The following is a 17,445-nucleotide window of genomic DNA, read 5'->3' as shown; positions in this document are numbered from 1 at the left end:
GCCAGACAGAGAACAAAGCTATTCAACAAGAAAACCCTAGGTTTCCAGAACAAACTACTTAAGAAAATCAAGTGCATAGATGCCAGCCAAAAATAAAGAGTCACACAGCGTCAGTGGCTGAGAGATTTCAAACAGAGTCAAGAGGTTATCCTGGAGCTTTTTCTTATGCATTATATAGATATGCCCTTTTTAGCTTAAGGTATATTAGAGGAGCTAGAGGGAACTGCCTGAAACTGTAGATCTGTGTTCCAGGAGCCATTTTTCTTGAAGATGATTGTATAATGATATAGCTTTCACAATGTGACTGTGTTATTGTGAAAACCTTGTGTCTGGTGCTCCTTTTATCTATGATATGGACAGATGAATAAAACATATGGATAAAAAAATAAATAAATAATAGGGAGGACAAATGCAAAAAATATATAATGGATGGACATATGGGGGAAAATGTACCTACTGCAAACTAGGGACTATGGTTAACAGTAATATTTTAATATTCTTTCATTAATAGTTAACAAACATACTTCATCAATACTATGGGTCAATGGGTGGGTGGGTGGGGAGGGATAAGGGGTATGGGAGCTTTTTCAGTTTTATTTTTTATCTTTATTTCCTTTCTAAAGTAATGAAAATGTTTCAAAATTGATCATGGGGACATATGCACAACTACGTGATGATACTGTGAGCCAGTGATTGTATACTTCAGATGCTTTGTATAGTGTGTGAGTGTATCTCAATAAAACTGTATTTAAAAAATTATATATATATTAGGTAGATGGAAATACTAGCAATCAACGAGAGGGAGGGGTAAGTGGTATGGTATGTATGAGTTTTTTCTTTTTATTTTTATTTCTTTTTCTGGAGTGATGCAAATGTTCTAAGAAATGATCATGATGATGAATATACAACGATGTGATGATACTGTGAGCCATTGTATACCAAGAATGTAATGTTCATGTGTTAAGAATGTTTGTGTTTGTATGTTGTTATGTTTAGTCAGTAAAAAATATATATATATAAAAAAGGACATTGGGAGAACATAAACAAAACCTTGAAAGTCTGAAAAAACAAATCACAGAATGAAAAGCATGATAGAAGAAGAAGAAAAAAAGCAATGGAGACCTGTAATAAAATCGAAGAGACAGAAAAAAAGATTAGTGAACTAGAGGAGAGGACATCTAAAAGATGACAAAAAAAAAAAAAAGAAATATGGGGGGAAAATGGAAGAATATGAGCAGGGTCTCAGGGAATTAAATGACAACATGAAGCGCACAAATATATGTGTTGTAGGTGTCCCAGAAGGAGAAGACAAGGGAAAAGGAGCAGAAAGACTAATGGAGAAAATAATCACTGAAAACTTCCCATCTCTTATGAAAGACATAAAATTAAAGATACAAGAAGTGCAGTATATCCCAAATAGAATAGAAGCAACCAGAACTACTCCAAGACACTTACTAATCAGATTTTAAAACATCAAAGACAAAGAGAATTTTGAAAGCAGCAAGAGAAAAAAGCAATCCATCACTGTCATGGTCAGGTTCATATGTCAACTTGGCCAAGTTGTGGTACCTGTTTTTTTGGGCAAGTGCTGGCCTGTCTGTTGCAATGAGGACATTTCATAGAACTAGATCATGATCATGTCCACTGCATCCACAGCTGATTCCATTTGAAATCAGCCAAAGGAGGGTGTCTTCTGCAATGAGTGATGCTTAATCTAATCACAGGAAGCCTTCTAAGGAGGATTCAGAAGAGACAGGAGCTATTCCTGCTTCAGCTGGCGAGCCTCTCCTGTGGAGTTCATCCAGACCCTCCATCAGAATCGTCAGCTTCATAGCCTGCCCTGCGAATTTTGGACTCTGCATTCCCATGGTCACGTGAGACACTTTTATAAATTTTATTTTTGCAAGTGTTCTCTGTTAATTCTGTTTCTCTAGGGAACCCTAACTAATACAATCACATATAAAGGAAGTTCGATAAGACTCTGTGTGGATTTCTCAGCAGAAACCATGGAGGCAAGAAAGCAATAGCATGATATATTTAAGAATCCCAAAGAGAAAAACTGACAACCAAGAATTCTATACCTACAAAAACTGTCCTTCAAAAATGAGAAGGATATTAAAATATTTTCAGATAAACAGTCATTCAGAGACTGTTCTACTAGTGACTAGGAGACCTGCTCTACAAGAAATGCTAAAGGGAACACCACAGGTACATAGTAAAAGACAGGAGAGAGAGGTCTGGAGAAGAGTGTAGAAATGAAGACTATCAGTAAAGGTGAAAAGAGAAAAAATATTAGATATTTTTCTTTCTCAAGATATTTTTAACTATTCAGGGCACCTTTAGCTTACAAATAAATTTTGTTATAGGTTTTTCTAGCTCTGCAAAATAAGTTTTTGGGATTTTAATTGTTATTGCATTTAGTCTATAAATCAATTGGGGTAGAGATGACATCTTAACTATATTTAGTCTTCCAATCCATGAACACAATATTCCATTTATTAAGGTATTCCGTGATTTTTTATAACAACTTCTTGTAGTTTTCTTTTGCAGCCTGTGTTAAATTTATTCCTAAATATTTGATTCTTTTGGTTGCTGTTGTAAATGCAATTTTTTTCTTGATTTCCTCTTCAGACTGATCATTACTAGTGTATAGAAACAATACTGATTCTGGGATGTTGATCTTATACCTGCCTCTGCTGTACTCACTTATTAGCTCCAGTGGCTTTGCCGCAGATTTTTTGGGATTTCTAACTTGGGATTTTTGACTCATATCATCTGCAAACAATGAAAGTTTTATGTCACCATTATTATTCAACATTGTGCCAGAAGTTCTAGCCAGAGCAATTACACAAGAAAAAGAAATAAAAGGCATTCAAATTGGAAATAAAGAAGTAAAACTCGTACTATTTGCAGATGACATGATACTATATTTCAAAAATCCCGAAAAAGCTACTAGACCTGAAAAACAAATACATGGTACAAAATCTAAGGAAAAGGCAAGGGCCTCCAAAGATAAATAGGAAACATCCACTCACAGACTTTTCTCCAAAGACCTCTTTGCATGCTCATGAGCGAGAAAGCCTCCCTGATGGTGCAGGCCTCAGCGGAGGAGAACAACAGCTAATACAAGAAAGGCACAAACCACCGATCCTTCTACCCTATGTCCCCTATAGAACAAATACCTTAAGGCAGGAAAGGGCAGGAAACCTGTCATACTCAGACCACAGTTAAAACCCCCTGCAGCTGAGAAGAAAGAACAGGTAGGAGAAAAAAAATCCCTTTATCCTTGGGGGAGGAGCAGAAAAGCCCTGGACCCAGACCATTAGAGACCCCTGCCACTAGGAGATAGGCAAGATAACCAAGAAGATCCCACCTCAAAGATCCAGAGACATGGTGATGCCTAAGAGATGACAGAGAAGAAACCAGAAAAAGAATATGTTCCATTCCTTCACCAGGGTAGCAAGGGTACAACAACAAGTAATACCTATACACTGCTAAGAAAGGGGGAAGATCTTAAAGAAAGTTTCGTTTCAGGCACAGGCACAAAGGGAAGAATTAAAGCTGAGGGTGAAGTAGACATAGAGAACAACACTTGATAAACTAGCCATCACCCTAAACTCAAGGTAATGGTGGAACAGAGGTAAGCAAAGTACAGCCCATGGGCCTCATATATAAAGGTTTACTGGAACACAGCCCATTCTTGTATATTCTGTCTGTGGCTGCTTTTACACTAAAACAGGAGAGCTGAGAAGTTATGACAGAGATGATATGGCCTACAACCCTAAAATATTTACCCTCTGGACCTTTAAGAAAAAATTTACTAATTTCTCCTAGAAGAATTTAAAGACTGTGGGACACTAAAAGTAAATATAACAACAAAACTCAAATATAGATCAACTGCTAATGAGACTAACCCAGCCCTCCAAACAAAAGGCCTAAGAAAAGCAAAGGCAGGTCTACTGCCAGGTATAAGCACGACTTAAAGCTAAGTTTCAACTGTCCAACTCAAGGTCATGTCAATCAAGAAAAAGCACACTGTCAAGAGATGGTATGGAAAACAGGCACAAACTAATAGGGAATTACAGTAGACAGATGGAAAACTTAAAAAAGGATCAAATGAAAACTTTAAAATAAAAAACACAGTTAAGACATAAAGAATTTCTTCAACAGACTTAACAGTACACTCAACACAATCAAGGAAAACATCTGTGAATTTAATGGTAGATCAATAAAATTTACCAAATTAAAATGCAAGGAAAAAAGAGTGGACAGAAAAAAAAAAAAAGAAGACAAAAACAGAGCTGTGGTGTATTGTCAAACATTGCAACATACGTATGGAATTCCAGAAAGGAGAGAGAGAATGTTGCAAAAAAAAATTTCGAAAGATAATGGCCAAGAATTTTCCAAAACTTATAAAAGACCAAAGCACAAACCAAAGCAGCTCAGAAAACACAAAGCAGGATAAACAATCTACCAAAAAACACAAATCACACCACACACACATACACACACCCCTAGACACATATTCGAACTGCTGAAAACCAAAAATAAAGAGAAAATCTTGAAAGTACTCAAAGGAAAAAAAAACACATTATCTACCAAAGAACAAAGATTAAAACTTAAGCAGATTTCTCATGAGGAACTGTGTAAAACAAACACAGTGGAATAGCATCTTTAAAGTAGTAAAAGAAAAAACTGCCAACCCAGAATTCCCATAATGAAAAAATGAATTATATGACCTTGAAAAATGAATAAATATTTCTCATACAAAAACAGAAAAAATATTATCAAACCTGCACTAGAAAAAAATGCTGGGCCATGGTGGCTCAGCAGGCAGAGTTCTTGCCTGCCATGCCAGAGACTGGGTTTGTTTCCCAGTGTCTGCCTATGCAAAAAAAAAGAAAAAAAAATTAAAGTTTTCTGGCAGAAAAATTATGATAACAGACAAAAACTTAGATCTACATAAATAAAAGAAGTCCTGGAAGTGGCATAAATGTAAGTAAATATAAATTTCATTTTCTCCTTATTTTTAATAGCTTTTAATCAAGCATTGGCAAACTGCAGCCTGCAAGCCAAATCAGTCCACCATCTGTGTTTGGATAGCCTAGGAGCTAAGAATGGGTTTTGTATTTTTCAATGGTTGGGGAAAAAATCAGACAAATACTTTGTGACACATGAAATTACATTAAATTCAAATTTTAGCATCCATAAATAGTTTCAGAAGAATACAGCCACACCGCTCAGACTTCCAGAGAAGATGGCGACTTAGTAAGACGCGCGGATCTTAGTTCCTCCTCCAGAACAGCTACTAGGGGAGTAGAAACGATACAGAACAGCTCCCAGAGCCACGACAGAGATCAAAAAAAAAAAAAAGAAAAGACAGCGTACCCCATCCTGGAACGGCTGACTGGCTGAGAGAACCCGCTCCGGTGGGATCACCAAGGGGCGTGGGCTTCCCCAGGCGGGGCGGCAAGCGGCCGGAGTCCCTCCCTTCCTCCTTCCCAGGCCAGCTGGCAGAATTGGGCAGGCGGTCCCCTCAAGCGCTGGTGGCTGGCACCCCCACCATGCGCAGCACCCCGGACCAACTGAGAGATTTGGATCGGAAATCCCCAGCCCGCGGAGAATGGTGACCGGGGGGGTCCCATCCAAACACGTGACTCCCCGGTCCGGCTGGGAACGGTGCACTCTCCCGGGCCGCGGCGGCTGGCGCCCTCCCGCCACGCTTGGAGCCCCGGGCCAACTAGGAAGTTCGGACAGGTGCTCTCCCAGGCTGTGGCGGCCAGCGACCCTCCCTGCGTTCAGACCCCAGGGACGGCTGGCACTCTTCCAAGCCGCTTCGGCTGGCGAACCTCCCCCACGGCGAGAGTTTTCCAAAGTTAAAGGACCCACAGCACCTTTTACTGGTGGGACCCGGAGACAAACGAGTGCCACGAGCACCACCTACTGGGCAGAATAAGAAAAACAGAACCCAGAGATTTCACAGAAAAATCTTTCAACCTGTTGGGTCCAACACCCAGGGAAATCTGACTAAATGCCCAGACGCCAGCAGAAGATAATGGATCATGCTCAAAAAATTGAAAATATGGCCCAGTCAAAGGAACAAACCAATAGTTCAAATGAGATACAGGAGCTGAAACAACTAATGCTAAATATATGAACAGAAATGGAAAACCTCTTCAAAAACGAAATCGATAAATTGAGGGAGGATATGAAGAAGACATGGGCTGAACAAAAAGAAAAAATAGAAAAACTGAAAACACAAATCACAGAGCTTATGGAAGTGAAGGATGAAGTAGAAAAGATGGAAAAAACAATGGATACCTACAATGATAGATTTAAAGAGACAGAAGATAGAATTAGTGATTTGGAGGATGTAATATCTGAATTCCAAAAAGAAACAGAAACTATCAGGAAAAGAATGGAAAAATTTGAACAGGGTATCAGGGAACTCAAGGACAATAGGAACTGCACAAATATACGTGTTGTGGGTGTCCCAGAAGGAGAAGAGAAGGGAAAAGGAGGAGAAAAACTAATGGAAGAAATTTTCACTGAAAATTTCCCAACTCTTATGAAAGACCTAAAATTACAGATCCAAGAAGTGCAGCGCACCCCAAAGAGATTAGACCCAAATAGGCGTTCTCCAAGACACTTACTAGTTAGAATGTCAGAGGTCAAAGAGAAAGAGAGGATCTTGAAAGCAGCAAGAGAAAAACAATCCATCACATACAAGGGAAACCCAATAAGACTATGTGTAGATTTCTCAGCAGAAACCATGGAGGCTAGAAGACAGTGGGATGATATATTTAAATTACTAAAAGAGAAAAACTGCCAACCAAGACTCCTATATCCAGCAAAATTGTCCTTCAAAAATGAGGGAGAAATTAAAACATTCTCAGACAAAAAGTCACTGAGAGAATTTGTGACAAAGAGACCAGCTCTGCAAGAAATACTAAAGGGAGCACTAGAGTCAGAACCGAAAAGACAGAAGAGAGAGGTATGGAGAAGAGTGTAGAAAGAAGGAAAGTCAGATATGATATATATAATACAAAAGGCAAAATGGCACAGGAAAATATTATCCAAACAGTAATAACACTAAATGTTAATGGACTGAATTCCCCAATCAAAAGACATAGATTGGCAGAATGGATTAAAAAACAGGATCCTTCTATATGCTGTCTACAGGAAACACATCTTAGACCCAAAGATAAACACAGGTTGAAAGTGAAAAGTTGGGAAAAGATATTTCATGCAAATAACAACCAGAAAATAGCAGGAGTGGCTATACTAATATCCAACAAGTCAGACTTCAAATGTAAAACAGTTAAAAGAGACAAAGAAGGACACTATATACTAATAAAAGGAACAATTAAACAAGAAGACATAACAATCATAAATATTTATGCACCGAACCAGAATGCCCCAAAATACGTGAGGAATACACTGCAAACACTGAAAAGGGAAATAGACACAAATACCATAATAGTTGGAGACTTCAATTCCCCACTCTCATCAATGGACAGAACATCTAGACAGAGGATCAATAAAGAAATAGAGAATCTGAATATTACTATAAAGGAGCTAGACTTAACAGACATTTATAGGACATTACATCCCACAACAGCAGGATACACCTTTTTCTCAAGTGCTCATGGATCATTCTCAAAGATAGACCATATGCTGGGTCACAAAGCAAGTCTTAACAAATTTAAAAAGATTGAAATCATACACAACACTTTCTCGGATCATAAAGGAATGAAGTTGGAAATCAATAATAGGCGGAATGCCAGAAAATTCACAAATACCTGGAGGCTCACCAACACACTCTTAAACAACCAGTGGGTCAAAGAAGAAATTGCAAGAGAAATTAGTAAATACCTCGAGGCAAATGAAAATGAAAACACAACATATCAAAACTTATGGGACGCAGCAAAGGCAGTGCTAAGAGGAAAATTTATTGCCCTAAATGCCTATATCAGAAAAGAAGAAAAGGCAAAAATGCAGGAATTAACTGTTCAATTGGAAGAACTGGAGAAAGAACAGCAAACTAATCCCAAAGCAAGCAAAAGGAAAGAAATAACAAAGATCAGAGCAGAAATAAATGAAATTGAAAATATGAAAACAGTAGAGAAAATCAATAAGACCAGAAGTTGGTTCTATGAGAAAATCAATAAGATTGATGGGCCCCTATCAAGATTGACAAAAAGAAGAAGAGAGAGGATGCAAATAAATAAGATCAGAAATGGAAGAGGAGACATAACTACTGACCTCACAGAAATAAAGGAGGTAATAACAGGATACTATGAACAACTTTACGCTAATAAATACAACAATTTAGATGAAATGGACGGGTTCCTGGAAAGACATGAACAACCAACTTTGACTCAAGAAGAAATAGATGACCTCAACAAACCAATCACAAGTAAAGAAATTGAATTAGTCATTCAAAAGCTTCCTAAAAAGAAAAGTCCAGGACCAGACGGCTTCACATGTGAATTCTATCAAACGTTCCAGAAAGATTTAGTACCAATTCTCCTCAAACTCTTCAAAAAAATCAAAGTGGAGGGAAAACTACCTAATTCATTCTATGAAGCCAACATCACCCTCATACTAAAACCAGGCAAAGATATTACAAAAAAAGAAAACTACAGACCAATCTCTCTAATGAATACAGATGCAAAAATCCTCAATAAAATTCTAGCAAATCGTATCCAACAACACATTAAAAGAATTATACATCATGACCAAGTAGGATTCATCCCAGGTATGCAAGGATGGTTCAACATAAGAAAATCAATTAATGTAATACACCATATCAACAAATCAAAGCAGAAAAATCACATGATCATCTCAATTGATGCAGAGAAGGCATTTGACAAGATTCAACATCCTTTCCTGTTGAAAACACTTCAAAAGATAGGAATACAAGGGAACTTCCTTAAAATGATAGAGGGAATATATGAAAAACCCACAGCTAATATCATCCTCAATGGGGAAAAATTGAAAACTTTCCCCCTAAGATCAGGAACAAGACAAGGATGTCCACTATCACCACTATTATTCAACATTGTGTTGGAGGTTCTAGCCAGAGCAATTAGACAAGAAAAAGAAATACAAGGCATCAAAATTGGAAAGGAAGAAGTAAAACTATCACTGTTTGCAGACGATATGATACTATACGTCGAAAACCCAGAAAAATCCACAACAAAACTACTAGAGCTAATAAATGAGTACAGCAAAGTAGCAGGTTACAAGATCAACATTAAAAAATCTGTAGCATTTCTATACACTAGTAATGAACAAACTGAGGGAGAAATCAAGAAACGAATCCCATTTACAATTGCAACTAAAAGAATAAAATACCTAGGAATAAATTTAACAAAAGAGACAAAAAACCTATATAAAGAAAACTACAAAAAACTGCTAAAAGAAATCACAGAAGACCTAAATAGATGGAAGGGCATACCATGTTCATGGATTGGAAGACTAAATATAGTTAAGATGTCAATCCTACCTAAATTGATTTACAGATTCAATGCAATACCAATCAAAATCCCAACAACTTATTTTTCAGAAATAGAAAAACCAATAAGCAAATTTATCTGGAAGGGCAGGGTGCCCCGAATTGCTAAAAGCATCTTGAGGAAAAAAAACGAAGCTGGAGGTCTCGCACTGCCTGACTTTAAGGCATATTATGAAGCCACAGTGGTCAAAACAGCATGGTATTGGCATAAAGATAGATATATCGACCAATGGAATCGAATAGAGTGCTCAGATATAGACCCTCTCATCTATGGACATTTGATCTTTGATAAGGCAGTCAAGCCAACTCACCTGGGACAGAGCAGTCTCTTCAATAAATGGTGCCTAGAGAACTGGATATCCATATGCAAAAGAATGAAAGAAGACCCATCTCTCACACCCTCTACAAAAGTTAACTCAAAATGGATCAAAGATCTAAACATTAGGTCTAAGACCATAAAACAGATAGAGGAAAATGTTGGGAGATATCTTATGGATCTTACAACTGGAGGTGGTTTTATGGACCTTAAACCTAAAGCAAGAGCACTGAAGAAGGAAGTAAATAAATGGGAACTCCTCAAAATTAAACACTTTTGTGCATCAAAGAACTTCATCAAGAAAGTAGAAAGACAGCCTTCACAATGGGAGACAATATTTGGAAATGATATATCAGACAAAGGTCTAGTATCCAGAATTTATACAGAGATTGTTCATCTCAACAACAAAAAGACAGCCAACCCAATTACAAAATGGGAAAAAGACTTAAACAGACACCTATCAGAAGAGGAAATACAAATGGCCAAAAGGCACATGAAGATATGCTCAATGTCCCTGGCCATTAGAGAAATGCAAATCAAAACCACAATGAGATATCATCTCACACCCACCAGAATGGCCATTATCAACAAAACAGAAAATGACAAGTGCTGGAGAGGATGAGGAGAAAGAGGCACACTTATCCACTGTTGGTGGGAATGTCAAATGGTGCAACCACTGTGGAAGGCAGTTTGGCGGTTCCTCAAAAAGCTGAATATAGAATTGCCATACGACCCAGCAATACCATTGCTAGGTATCTACTCAAAGGACTTAAGGGCAAAGACACAAACGGACATTTGCACACCAATGTTTATAGCAGCATTATTTACAATTGCAAAGAGATGGAAACAGCCAAAATGTCCATCAACAGATGAGTGGCTAAACAAACTGTGGTATATACATACGATAGAATATTATGCAACTTTAAGACAGAATAAACTTATGAAGCATGTAATAACATGGATGGACCTAGAGAACTTTATGCTGAGTGAGTCTAGCCAAAAACTAAAGGACAAATACTGTATGGTCCCACTGATGTGAACCGACATTAGAGAATAAACTTGGAACATGTCATTGGTAACAGAGACCAGCAGGAGTTAGAAACAGGGTAAGATAGTGGGTAATTGGAGCTGAAGGGATACAGACTGTGCAACAGGACTAGATACAAAAACTCAAAAATGGACAGCACAATAATACCTATTTGTAAAGTAATCATGTTAAAACACTGAATGAAGCTGCATCTGAGCTATAAAAAAAAAAAAAAGAATACAGCCACACCCATTCATTTACGTACTTCTCTATGGTTGCTTTCATGCTACAACTACAAAGTTGATTAGTTGCAACAGAGACTATATGTCAGCAAAGATATAAATATTTACTATCTGTCCCTTTACAAAAAAAGCTTGTTGATCTCTGCTCTAAAACATAATTAAAGAAAAATAATATTAATGTATTATATATTCATAGCATGTATAAAAGTAAAATGTATGACAACAGCACAAATGATAAGAGAAAAATCAGAGGTATGGTGTTTTAAGATTTGCACTACTCATGAAGCAGTTTATTATGTGAAGGTAGACTGGTTTAAATATATATGCTTTACACTTTAGAGCAATTCCTAAGAAATTTTAAAGAAATATAAATAATCCAACGTGCAACAGTAGTAGAGTAGAATCAGAAAAAATCATGAATTAATTTAAAGTCAGTTGCTTCCTAGTTACCAGAGAATACAAAATTCCAAAACCTCAAAGAAACACAGTAAAATCCCATGCCAGGCATATGGACTACAAATGCATGCCTTTGAGGATACTGAGACATATAAGTTTAATTCTATTTCCAACCTCAAACTCACCAGAATTATTTTAGTATTCAGAAGGACACTCTGCATAAAAATAGAAGACGCTTCATTCCAGAGATGTACATTAGTCATTCTCCAACCTCAACTTGAAAAATGAAGCTCAAAGAATACTGTCAACAAAAACTTTTAAACTGAATTTAGGGATGGAGGAGTGAACTATCATTTACCAAGCACCTTCTAAGTGCTACATATTTTTTTTAAAAATCACATTTCATTCTTATAATGATCCTATAAGTATTATATTCCATTTAATAGATGAAGATACTAACTTCAGAGAGGTTTTGTGATTCAACTAATATAGAGTCATGTTAAGATTGAGATTTAAACTAAAAGAAGAAAAGTTTATTTTGTCTAGAATCTAAATTTTCTGTAGCACATTATCTAACTCAACCTGTCTGAATAGAGCATATAAACAATGTAAACACAGGGAGCCCAGAATAAGAATGAAAGCCTTTAATCCTGTATAGTTTAATGTAATGCCTGGACACATCTCAGAGTATCTTAAGCAGATAATCAAAAAGTACTGGCAAAGTTCCTTGAGGGATGGGAGAAAATACATGGAACTACTAAACTTTACCACCAAGGAAACCCCTAACACTGTGTCAAACATTAAGGACATCCAAATCAATAGGCCAACTGAGGCTTGCTCTTGTGAAGCTGATATAGCGGAGAAGCTTACCCTACCTATAGGTATGACAAAGAGTTACTTTTGGAGGACTCTTGTTGCTCAGACATGTCTCTCAAAGCCCAACTCTGCAAGTCAAACCAATGTCCTCCCCCCTCCGTGGGCCATGACATCCAGGGATGAAAGTCTCCTGGCAGCGTGGGAGATGACTCCCAGGGATGAGTCTGGCCCTAGCAACGTGGGATCAACCATGCCGTCTTGACGAAAAGGGGGAAAAGAAGCGTAACAAATAAGGTTATCAGTGGCTGAGAGAGTTCAAACAAGAGTCAAGAAGCTACTATGGAGGTCACTCTAACACAAGTTTCAGTTAGACATTGCTACCTACCATTACTTGTCAAACCCCAACCAAAACCATTCCAGGAAATCCTAAAGAAGACCTAGGGCATTATGTAAGAGTCTACAAAGGTTCCATGCACTAGGGTAACTTTCCAGAAACCTACAACCTGCAGATAGGCCCCTGTACTAGATAAGTCCTGAAATGCAGAGAGGCCCGCCTCTCCAAAACATCAACTAGCTCCATTCCCCGATCCTATATTATTGACAGCCTCTTCCAACATGAAAAAGTAAGAATGGGCATAGCCCAAATAATCCTTAATTAAGAGTGATAGAACCATCAAAAGTTATAATGGAGTTATATAGAGAAGGTAAGGTTTTACAAACAAATATGATTGCTGAATCATTCTGTTCTAGTTTGCTAGCTTCTCGAATGCAATATACCAGAAACGGAATGGCTTTTAACAAGGGCAATTTAAGGAGTTGCTAGTTCACAGTTCTAAGGCTGAGAAAATGTCCCAATTAAAACAAGTCTAAAGAAACGTCCAATCAAAGGCATCTAGGGAAAGATACCTTGGTTCAAGATGGCCAATGAAGTTCAGGGTTTCTCTCTCAAGTGAGAAGGCACATGGCGAACACAGTCAGGGCTTCTCTCTCAGCTGGAAGGGCACATGGCAAATGCAGTGTCATCTGCTAGCTTTCTCTCCTGGCTTCCGGTTTCATGAAGCTCCCTGGGAGGTGTTTTCCTTCTTCATCTCCAAAGGTCACTGGCTGGTGGACTTTCTGCTTTGTGGTGCTGCAGCATTCTCTGCTCTCTCTGAGTCTCTCTGAATCTCTCATTCTCCAAAATGTTTCCTCTTTCACAGGACTTCAGAAACTAATCAAAACCCACTCAAATGGGTGGAGACATGTCATCCCGCAATCCAGTTTAACAACCATTCTTAACTAAATCACATCAGCCAGGGAGATGATCTCATTACAGTTTCAAATATACAGTATTGAATAGGGATTATTCTACCTTTATGAAATGGGATTTATATTAAAACATGGCTTTTCTTAGGGGGCATACTTCCTTTCAAACCAGCACACATTCTATTGATATTTATTTTAATCTCAGGCACCTTAGCACAACTATAAGTAAAAACCTAAAATTATAGAATTGTAACTGTCATGGTCAGGTTCATGTGTCAACTTGACCAAGTGGTGGTACCTGTCTGTCTGGCTGGGCAAGTGTTGGCCTGTCTTTTGCAAGGAGGACATTTCATAGAACTAGATCATGAGCACATCTGCTGCATCCACAGCTGATTCCATTTGTAATCAGCCAAGGGGAGTGTCTTCTGCAATGAGTCATGCTTAATCTAATCACTGGAAGCCTTTTAAGGAGGATTCAGAAGAGACAGGCTCTCCTCCTGCTTCAGCTGGTGAGGCTCTCCTGTGGAGTTCGTCCAGGCCCTCCACCAGAATCGTGGGCTTCATAGCCTGCCCTGCAGATTTTCGACTCTGCATTCCTGCGGTCATGTGAGATGCTTTTATAAATTTTATATTTGCGAGTGTTCCCTGTTGATTCTGTTTCTCTAGAGAACCCTAACTAATACATCTTGGTACTAGGAGGGGTTCTTAAGAAACAGAATCTTGAAAAAATGGGTTTTTATGAATGGTTTTCTACTCTGACTGGACTCAAAGGCACTAAGGACTCTGATTTCCATAATCAGAATGACACTCCCAATCCATGGAGTGAGTTGGCAAAAGAGATAGTCAAAACATCACCATTCAATTCTCCTAATGTTTCACTTGTATGAAGCCAGGTTCTGGGGGATAATGTTTTTGACACCTTTATAGTTTTGTGGATATAAGAGGTATAGAGATGTTGGCTGGTTGTTGTCAGATACACTGGCTAAATTAAGGAGTGAAAGGGATGGGCTTAAGGCTTCAAACAAGAAGCTTAAGCACCGTCTGATAGATGTAGAAGTTTCTATGAGTATCCTGAAGGAAAATCTTATTTCCTGTAGCCATAGACTTGAGATCTCTGAAAATCAGGCTCAGAATCTTATTGTTAGAGTAGCAGCTTTACAACATAAACTGAAATCTCAATGTCACATGGTATCTGCCGTGAAAGTGAGGGCATTGATTGGAAAGGAGTGGGACTCTGAAAAATGGGATGGTGACATATGGATTGATAATGATGTCGGGGGTGATGATGAAACCCTAAGTCATGCTGAGTCTTCTCTAGATAACCTTGTAATAGTCTGCCCTGAGGACACAGCTGCCTCACCTCCAGCCTGCCTTGAGGAGTTGGCCACCCAACCTCCTCCTGAAGGGATTAGCCCTACAGTGATTAATCCTGTTTCACCAGATGAAACTCCAAATCAATGCCCTGCAGCAAATGGCTAGGAAGATATTTTTAATTTTTTTCATGACCCACCCCCACCACCCCTCATTTCTTCCAGACTGATAACTAAAGTCCCCACAGACCCCTAAAGGTGAGGTACAAAGTATCACATGTGAGAAGGTACGTTATACTCCAAAAGAACTGTTTTGAGTTTTCCAATTTATATATGCAGAAATCAGAAGAATATATGTGACAATGGATTTTAAGGGTGTGGGATAATGGTGGGAGGAATATAAGGCTGGATCAGGCTGAATTTATTGATATAGGCCCACTAAGCAGAGATTCTGCATTTAATGTTATAGCTTGAGGGGTTAGAAAAGGTATTAACAGTTTGGATGGTCAGTTGAAACATGGATCAAAAGGTGGCCGACACATAGACGAGTTGGTATCATAAGTCCAGGGTACAGTGAACTATGGGCAAAATTGCTTAAGTACCAACAACAACAAAATAAAAGTTTTCAATAGAAAAAAAAAAAAAGTCAGAGAAGGTAGAAACCAGGATGACTATTCTAGGGAACACCTCAAAAAATATCCTTTATCCTAGTATCTGCTTTGCTATAAACTTACCTCTCCTCTAATAAACCGTCTTACTGTCTTTAAATCAACAGTCAGAGCCAGCAAAGGCACTTGATTTCTTCATTTGGCAAGCTGATACTTGGCCAAGCAGGGTCTGGGGACTACAACAAATGAGATTTTGTTTTTAAAAAGTAATCATGAGCTCTTCCTCTCGGTCCCATATTGAACCCGAGTTGGAGGAGGCGAGTCCGGTCTCAAAATGGAGGTAAAACCGCCGCCCGGTCGCCCCCAGCCCGACTCCGGCCATCGCCATCGCCGCCGGGGGGAGGAGGGCCATGATCCAAAGGAACCAGAGCAGTTGAGAAAACTGTTTATTGGTGGTTTGAGCTTTGAAACTACAGATGATAGTTTAAGAGAACATTTTGAGAAATGGGGCACACTCACAGATTGTGTGGTGATGAGAGACCCTCAAACAAAACGTTCCAGAGGCTTTGGTTTTGTGACTTACTCTTGTGTTGAAGAGGTGGATGCAGCAATGTGTGCTCGATCACACAAGGTTGATGGGCGTGTAGTGGAACCAAAGAGAGCTGTTTCTAGAGAGGATTCTGTAAAGCCTGGTGCCCATCTAACAGTGAAGAAAATTTTTATTGGTGGTATTAAAGAAGATACAGAAGAATACAATTTGAGAGACTACTTTGAAAAGTATGGCAAGATTGAAACCATAGAAGTTATGGAAGACAGGCAGAGTGGAAAAAAGAGAGGATTTGCTTTTGTGACTTTTGATGATCATGATACAGTTGATAAAATTGTTGTTCAGAAATACCATACTATTAATGGGCATAATTGTGAAGTGAAAAAGGCCCTTTCTAAACAAGAGATGCAGTCTGCTGGATCACAAAGAGGTCGTGGAGGTGGATCTGGAAACTTTATGGGCCGTGGAGGGAACTTTGGCCGTGGTGGAAACTTTGGTGGAAGAGGAGGCTATGGTGGTGGAGGTGGTGGCAGCAGAGGTAGTTATGGAGGAGGTGATGGTGGATATAATGGATTTGGAGGTGATGGTGGCAACTATGGCGGTGGTCCTGGTTATAGTAGTAGAGGGGGCTATGGTGGTGGTGGACGAGGATATGGAAACCAAGGTGGTGGTGGTGGAGGACATGATGGTTACAATGAAGGAGGAAATTTTGGCGGTGGTAACTATGGTGGTGGTGGAAACTATAATGATTTTGGAAATTATAGTGGACAACAGCAATCAAATTATGGACCCATGAAAGGGGGCAGTTTTGGTGGAAGAAGCTCGGGCAGTCCCTATGGTGGTTATGGATCTGGTGGTGGAAGTGGTGGATATGGTAGCAGAAGGTTCTAAAAACTCAACAGAAAATGGCTACAGTTCTTAGCAGGAGAGAGAGCGAGGAGTTGTCAGGAAAGCTGCAGGTTACTTTGAGACAGTCGTCCCAAATGCATTAGAGGAACTGTAAAAATCTGCCACAGAAGGAACGATGATCCATAGTCAGAAAAGTTACCGCAGCTTAAACAGGAAACCCTTCTTGTTCAGGACTGTCATAGCCACAGTTTGCAAAAAGTGCAGCTATTGATTAATGCCATGTAGTGTCAATTAGATGTACATTCCTGAGGTCTTTTATCTGTTGTAGCTTTGTCTTTTTCTTTTTCTTTTCATTACATCAGGTATATTGCCCTGTAAATTGTGGTAGTGGTTCCAGGAATAAAAAATTAAGGAATTTTTAACTTTTAAAAAAAAAAAAGTAATCATGAATCTAGAAAATGTATATCATTCAGAAGAGGCATTTGTAAAAATGTCAAGCCAACAGACAAAAATTTCACGTTTTTGTAAAATAAAAATTGCAACTTTCCTCAGCAAAAAAAAAAAAAAAA

The 17,445-nt window shown here is 38.6% G+C and overlaps 2 protein-coding genes across 6 annotated transcripts in view; one reads left to right on the top strand and one right to left on the bottom strand.

The window, feature by feature from the left end:
• Window positions 1–17,445, bottom strand: part of POLQ (DNA polymerase theta) — a 195,658-nt gene that overhangs the window by 156,311 nt on the left and 21,902 nt on the right. The gene's annotated exons all lie outside the window — the stretch shown is intronic.
• On the top strand, window positions 15,764–17,309 carry LOC143648336 (heterogeneous nuclear ribonucleoprotein A3-like). 2 transcript variants are annotated; one of them, XM_077118197.1, is made up of 2 exons: window positions 15,764–15,820; window positions 15,887–17,309. In XM_077118197.1, the coding sequence occupies exons 1-2, from the start codon at window positions 15,815–15,817 to the stop codon at window positions 16,916–16,918; spliced, it is 1,038 nt and encodes a 345-aa protein (XP_076974312.1). In that variant the 5' UTR covers window positions 15,764–15,814; the 3' UTR covers window positions 16,919–17,309. The 2 variants fall into 2 exon arrangements, with proteins under 2 accessions (XP_076974312.1, XP_076974310.1); XM_077118195.1 differs by having other exon boundaries at window positions 15,764–17,309.

Source organism: Tamandua tetradactyla, chromosome 10, assembly GCF_023851605.1.
Source record: "Tamandua tetradactyla isolate mTamTet1 chromosome 10, mTamTet1.pri, whole genome shotgun sequence".
NCBI lineage: Eukaryota > Metazoa > Chordata > Mammalia > Pilosa > Myrmecophagidae > Tamandua > Tamandua tetradactyla.
The sequence above is the reverse complement of the archived record's forward strand: the minus strand, read 5'-3'. Positions and strand labels throughout refer to the sequence as shown.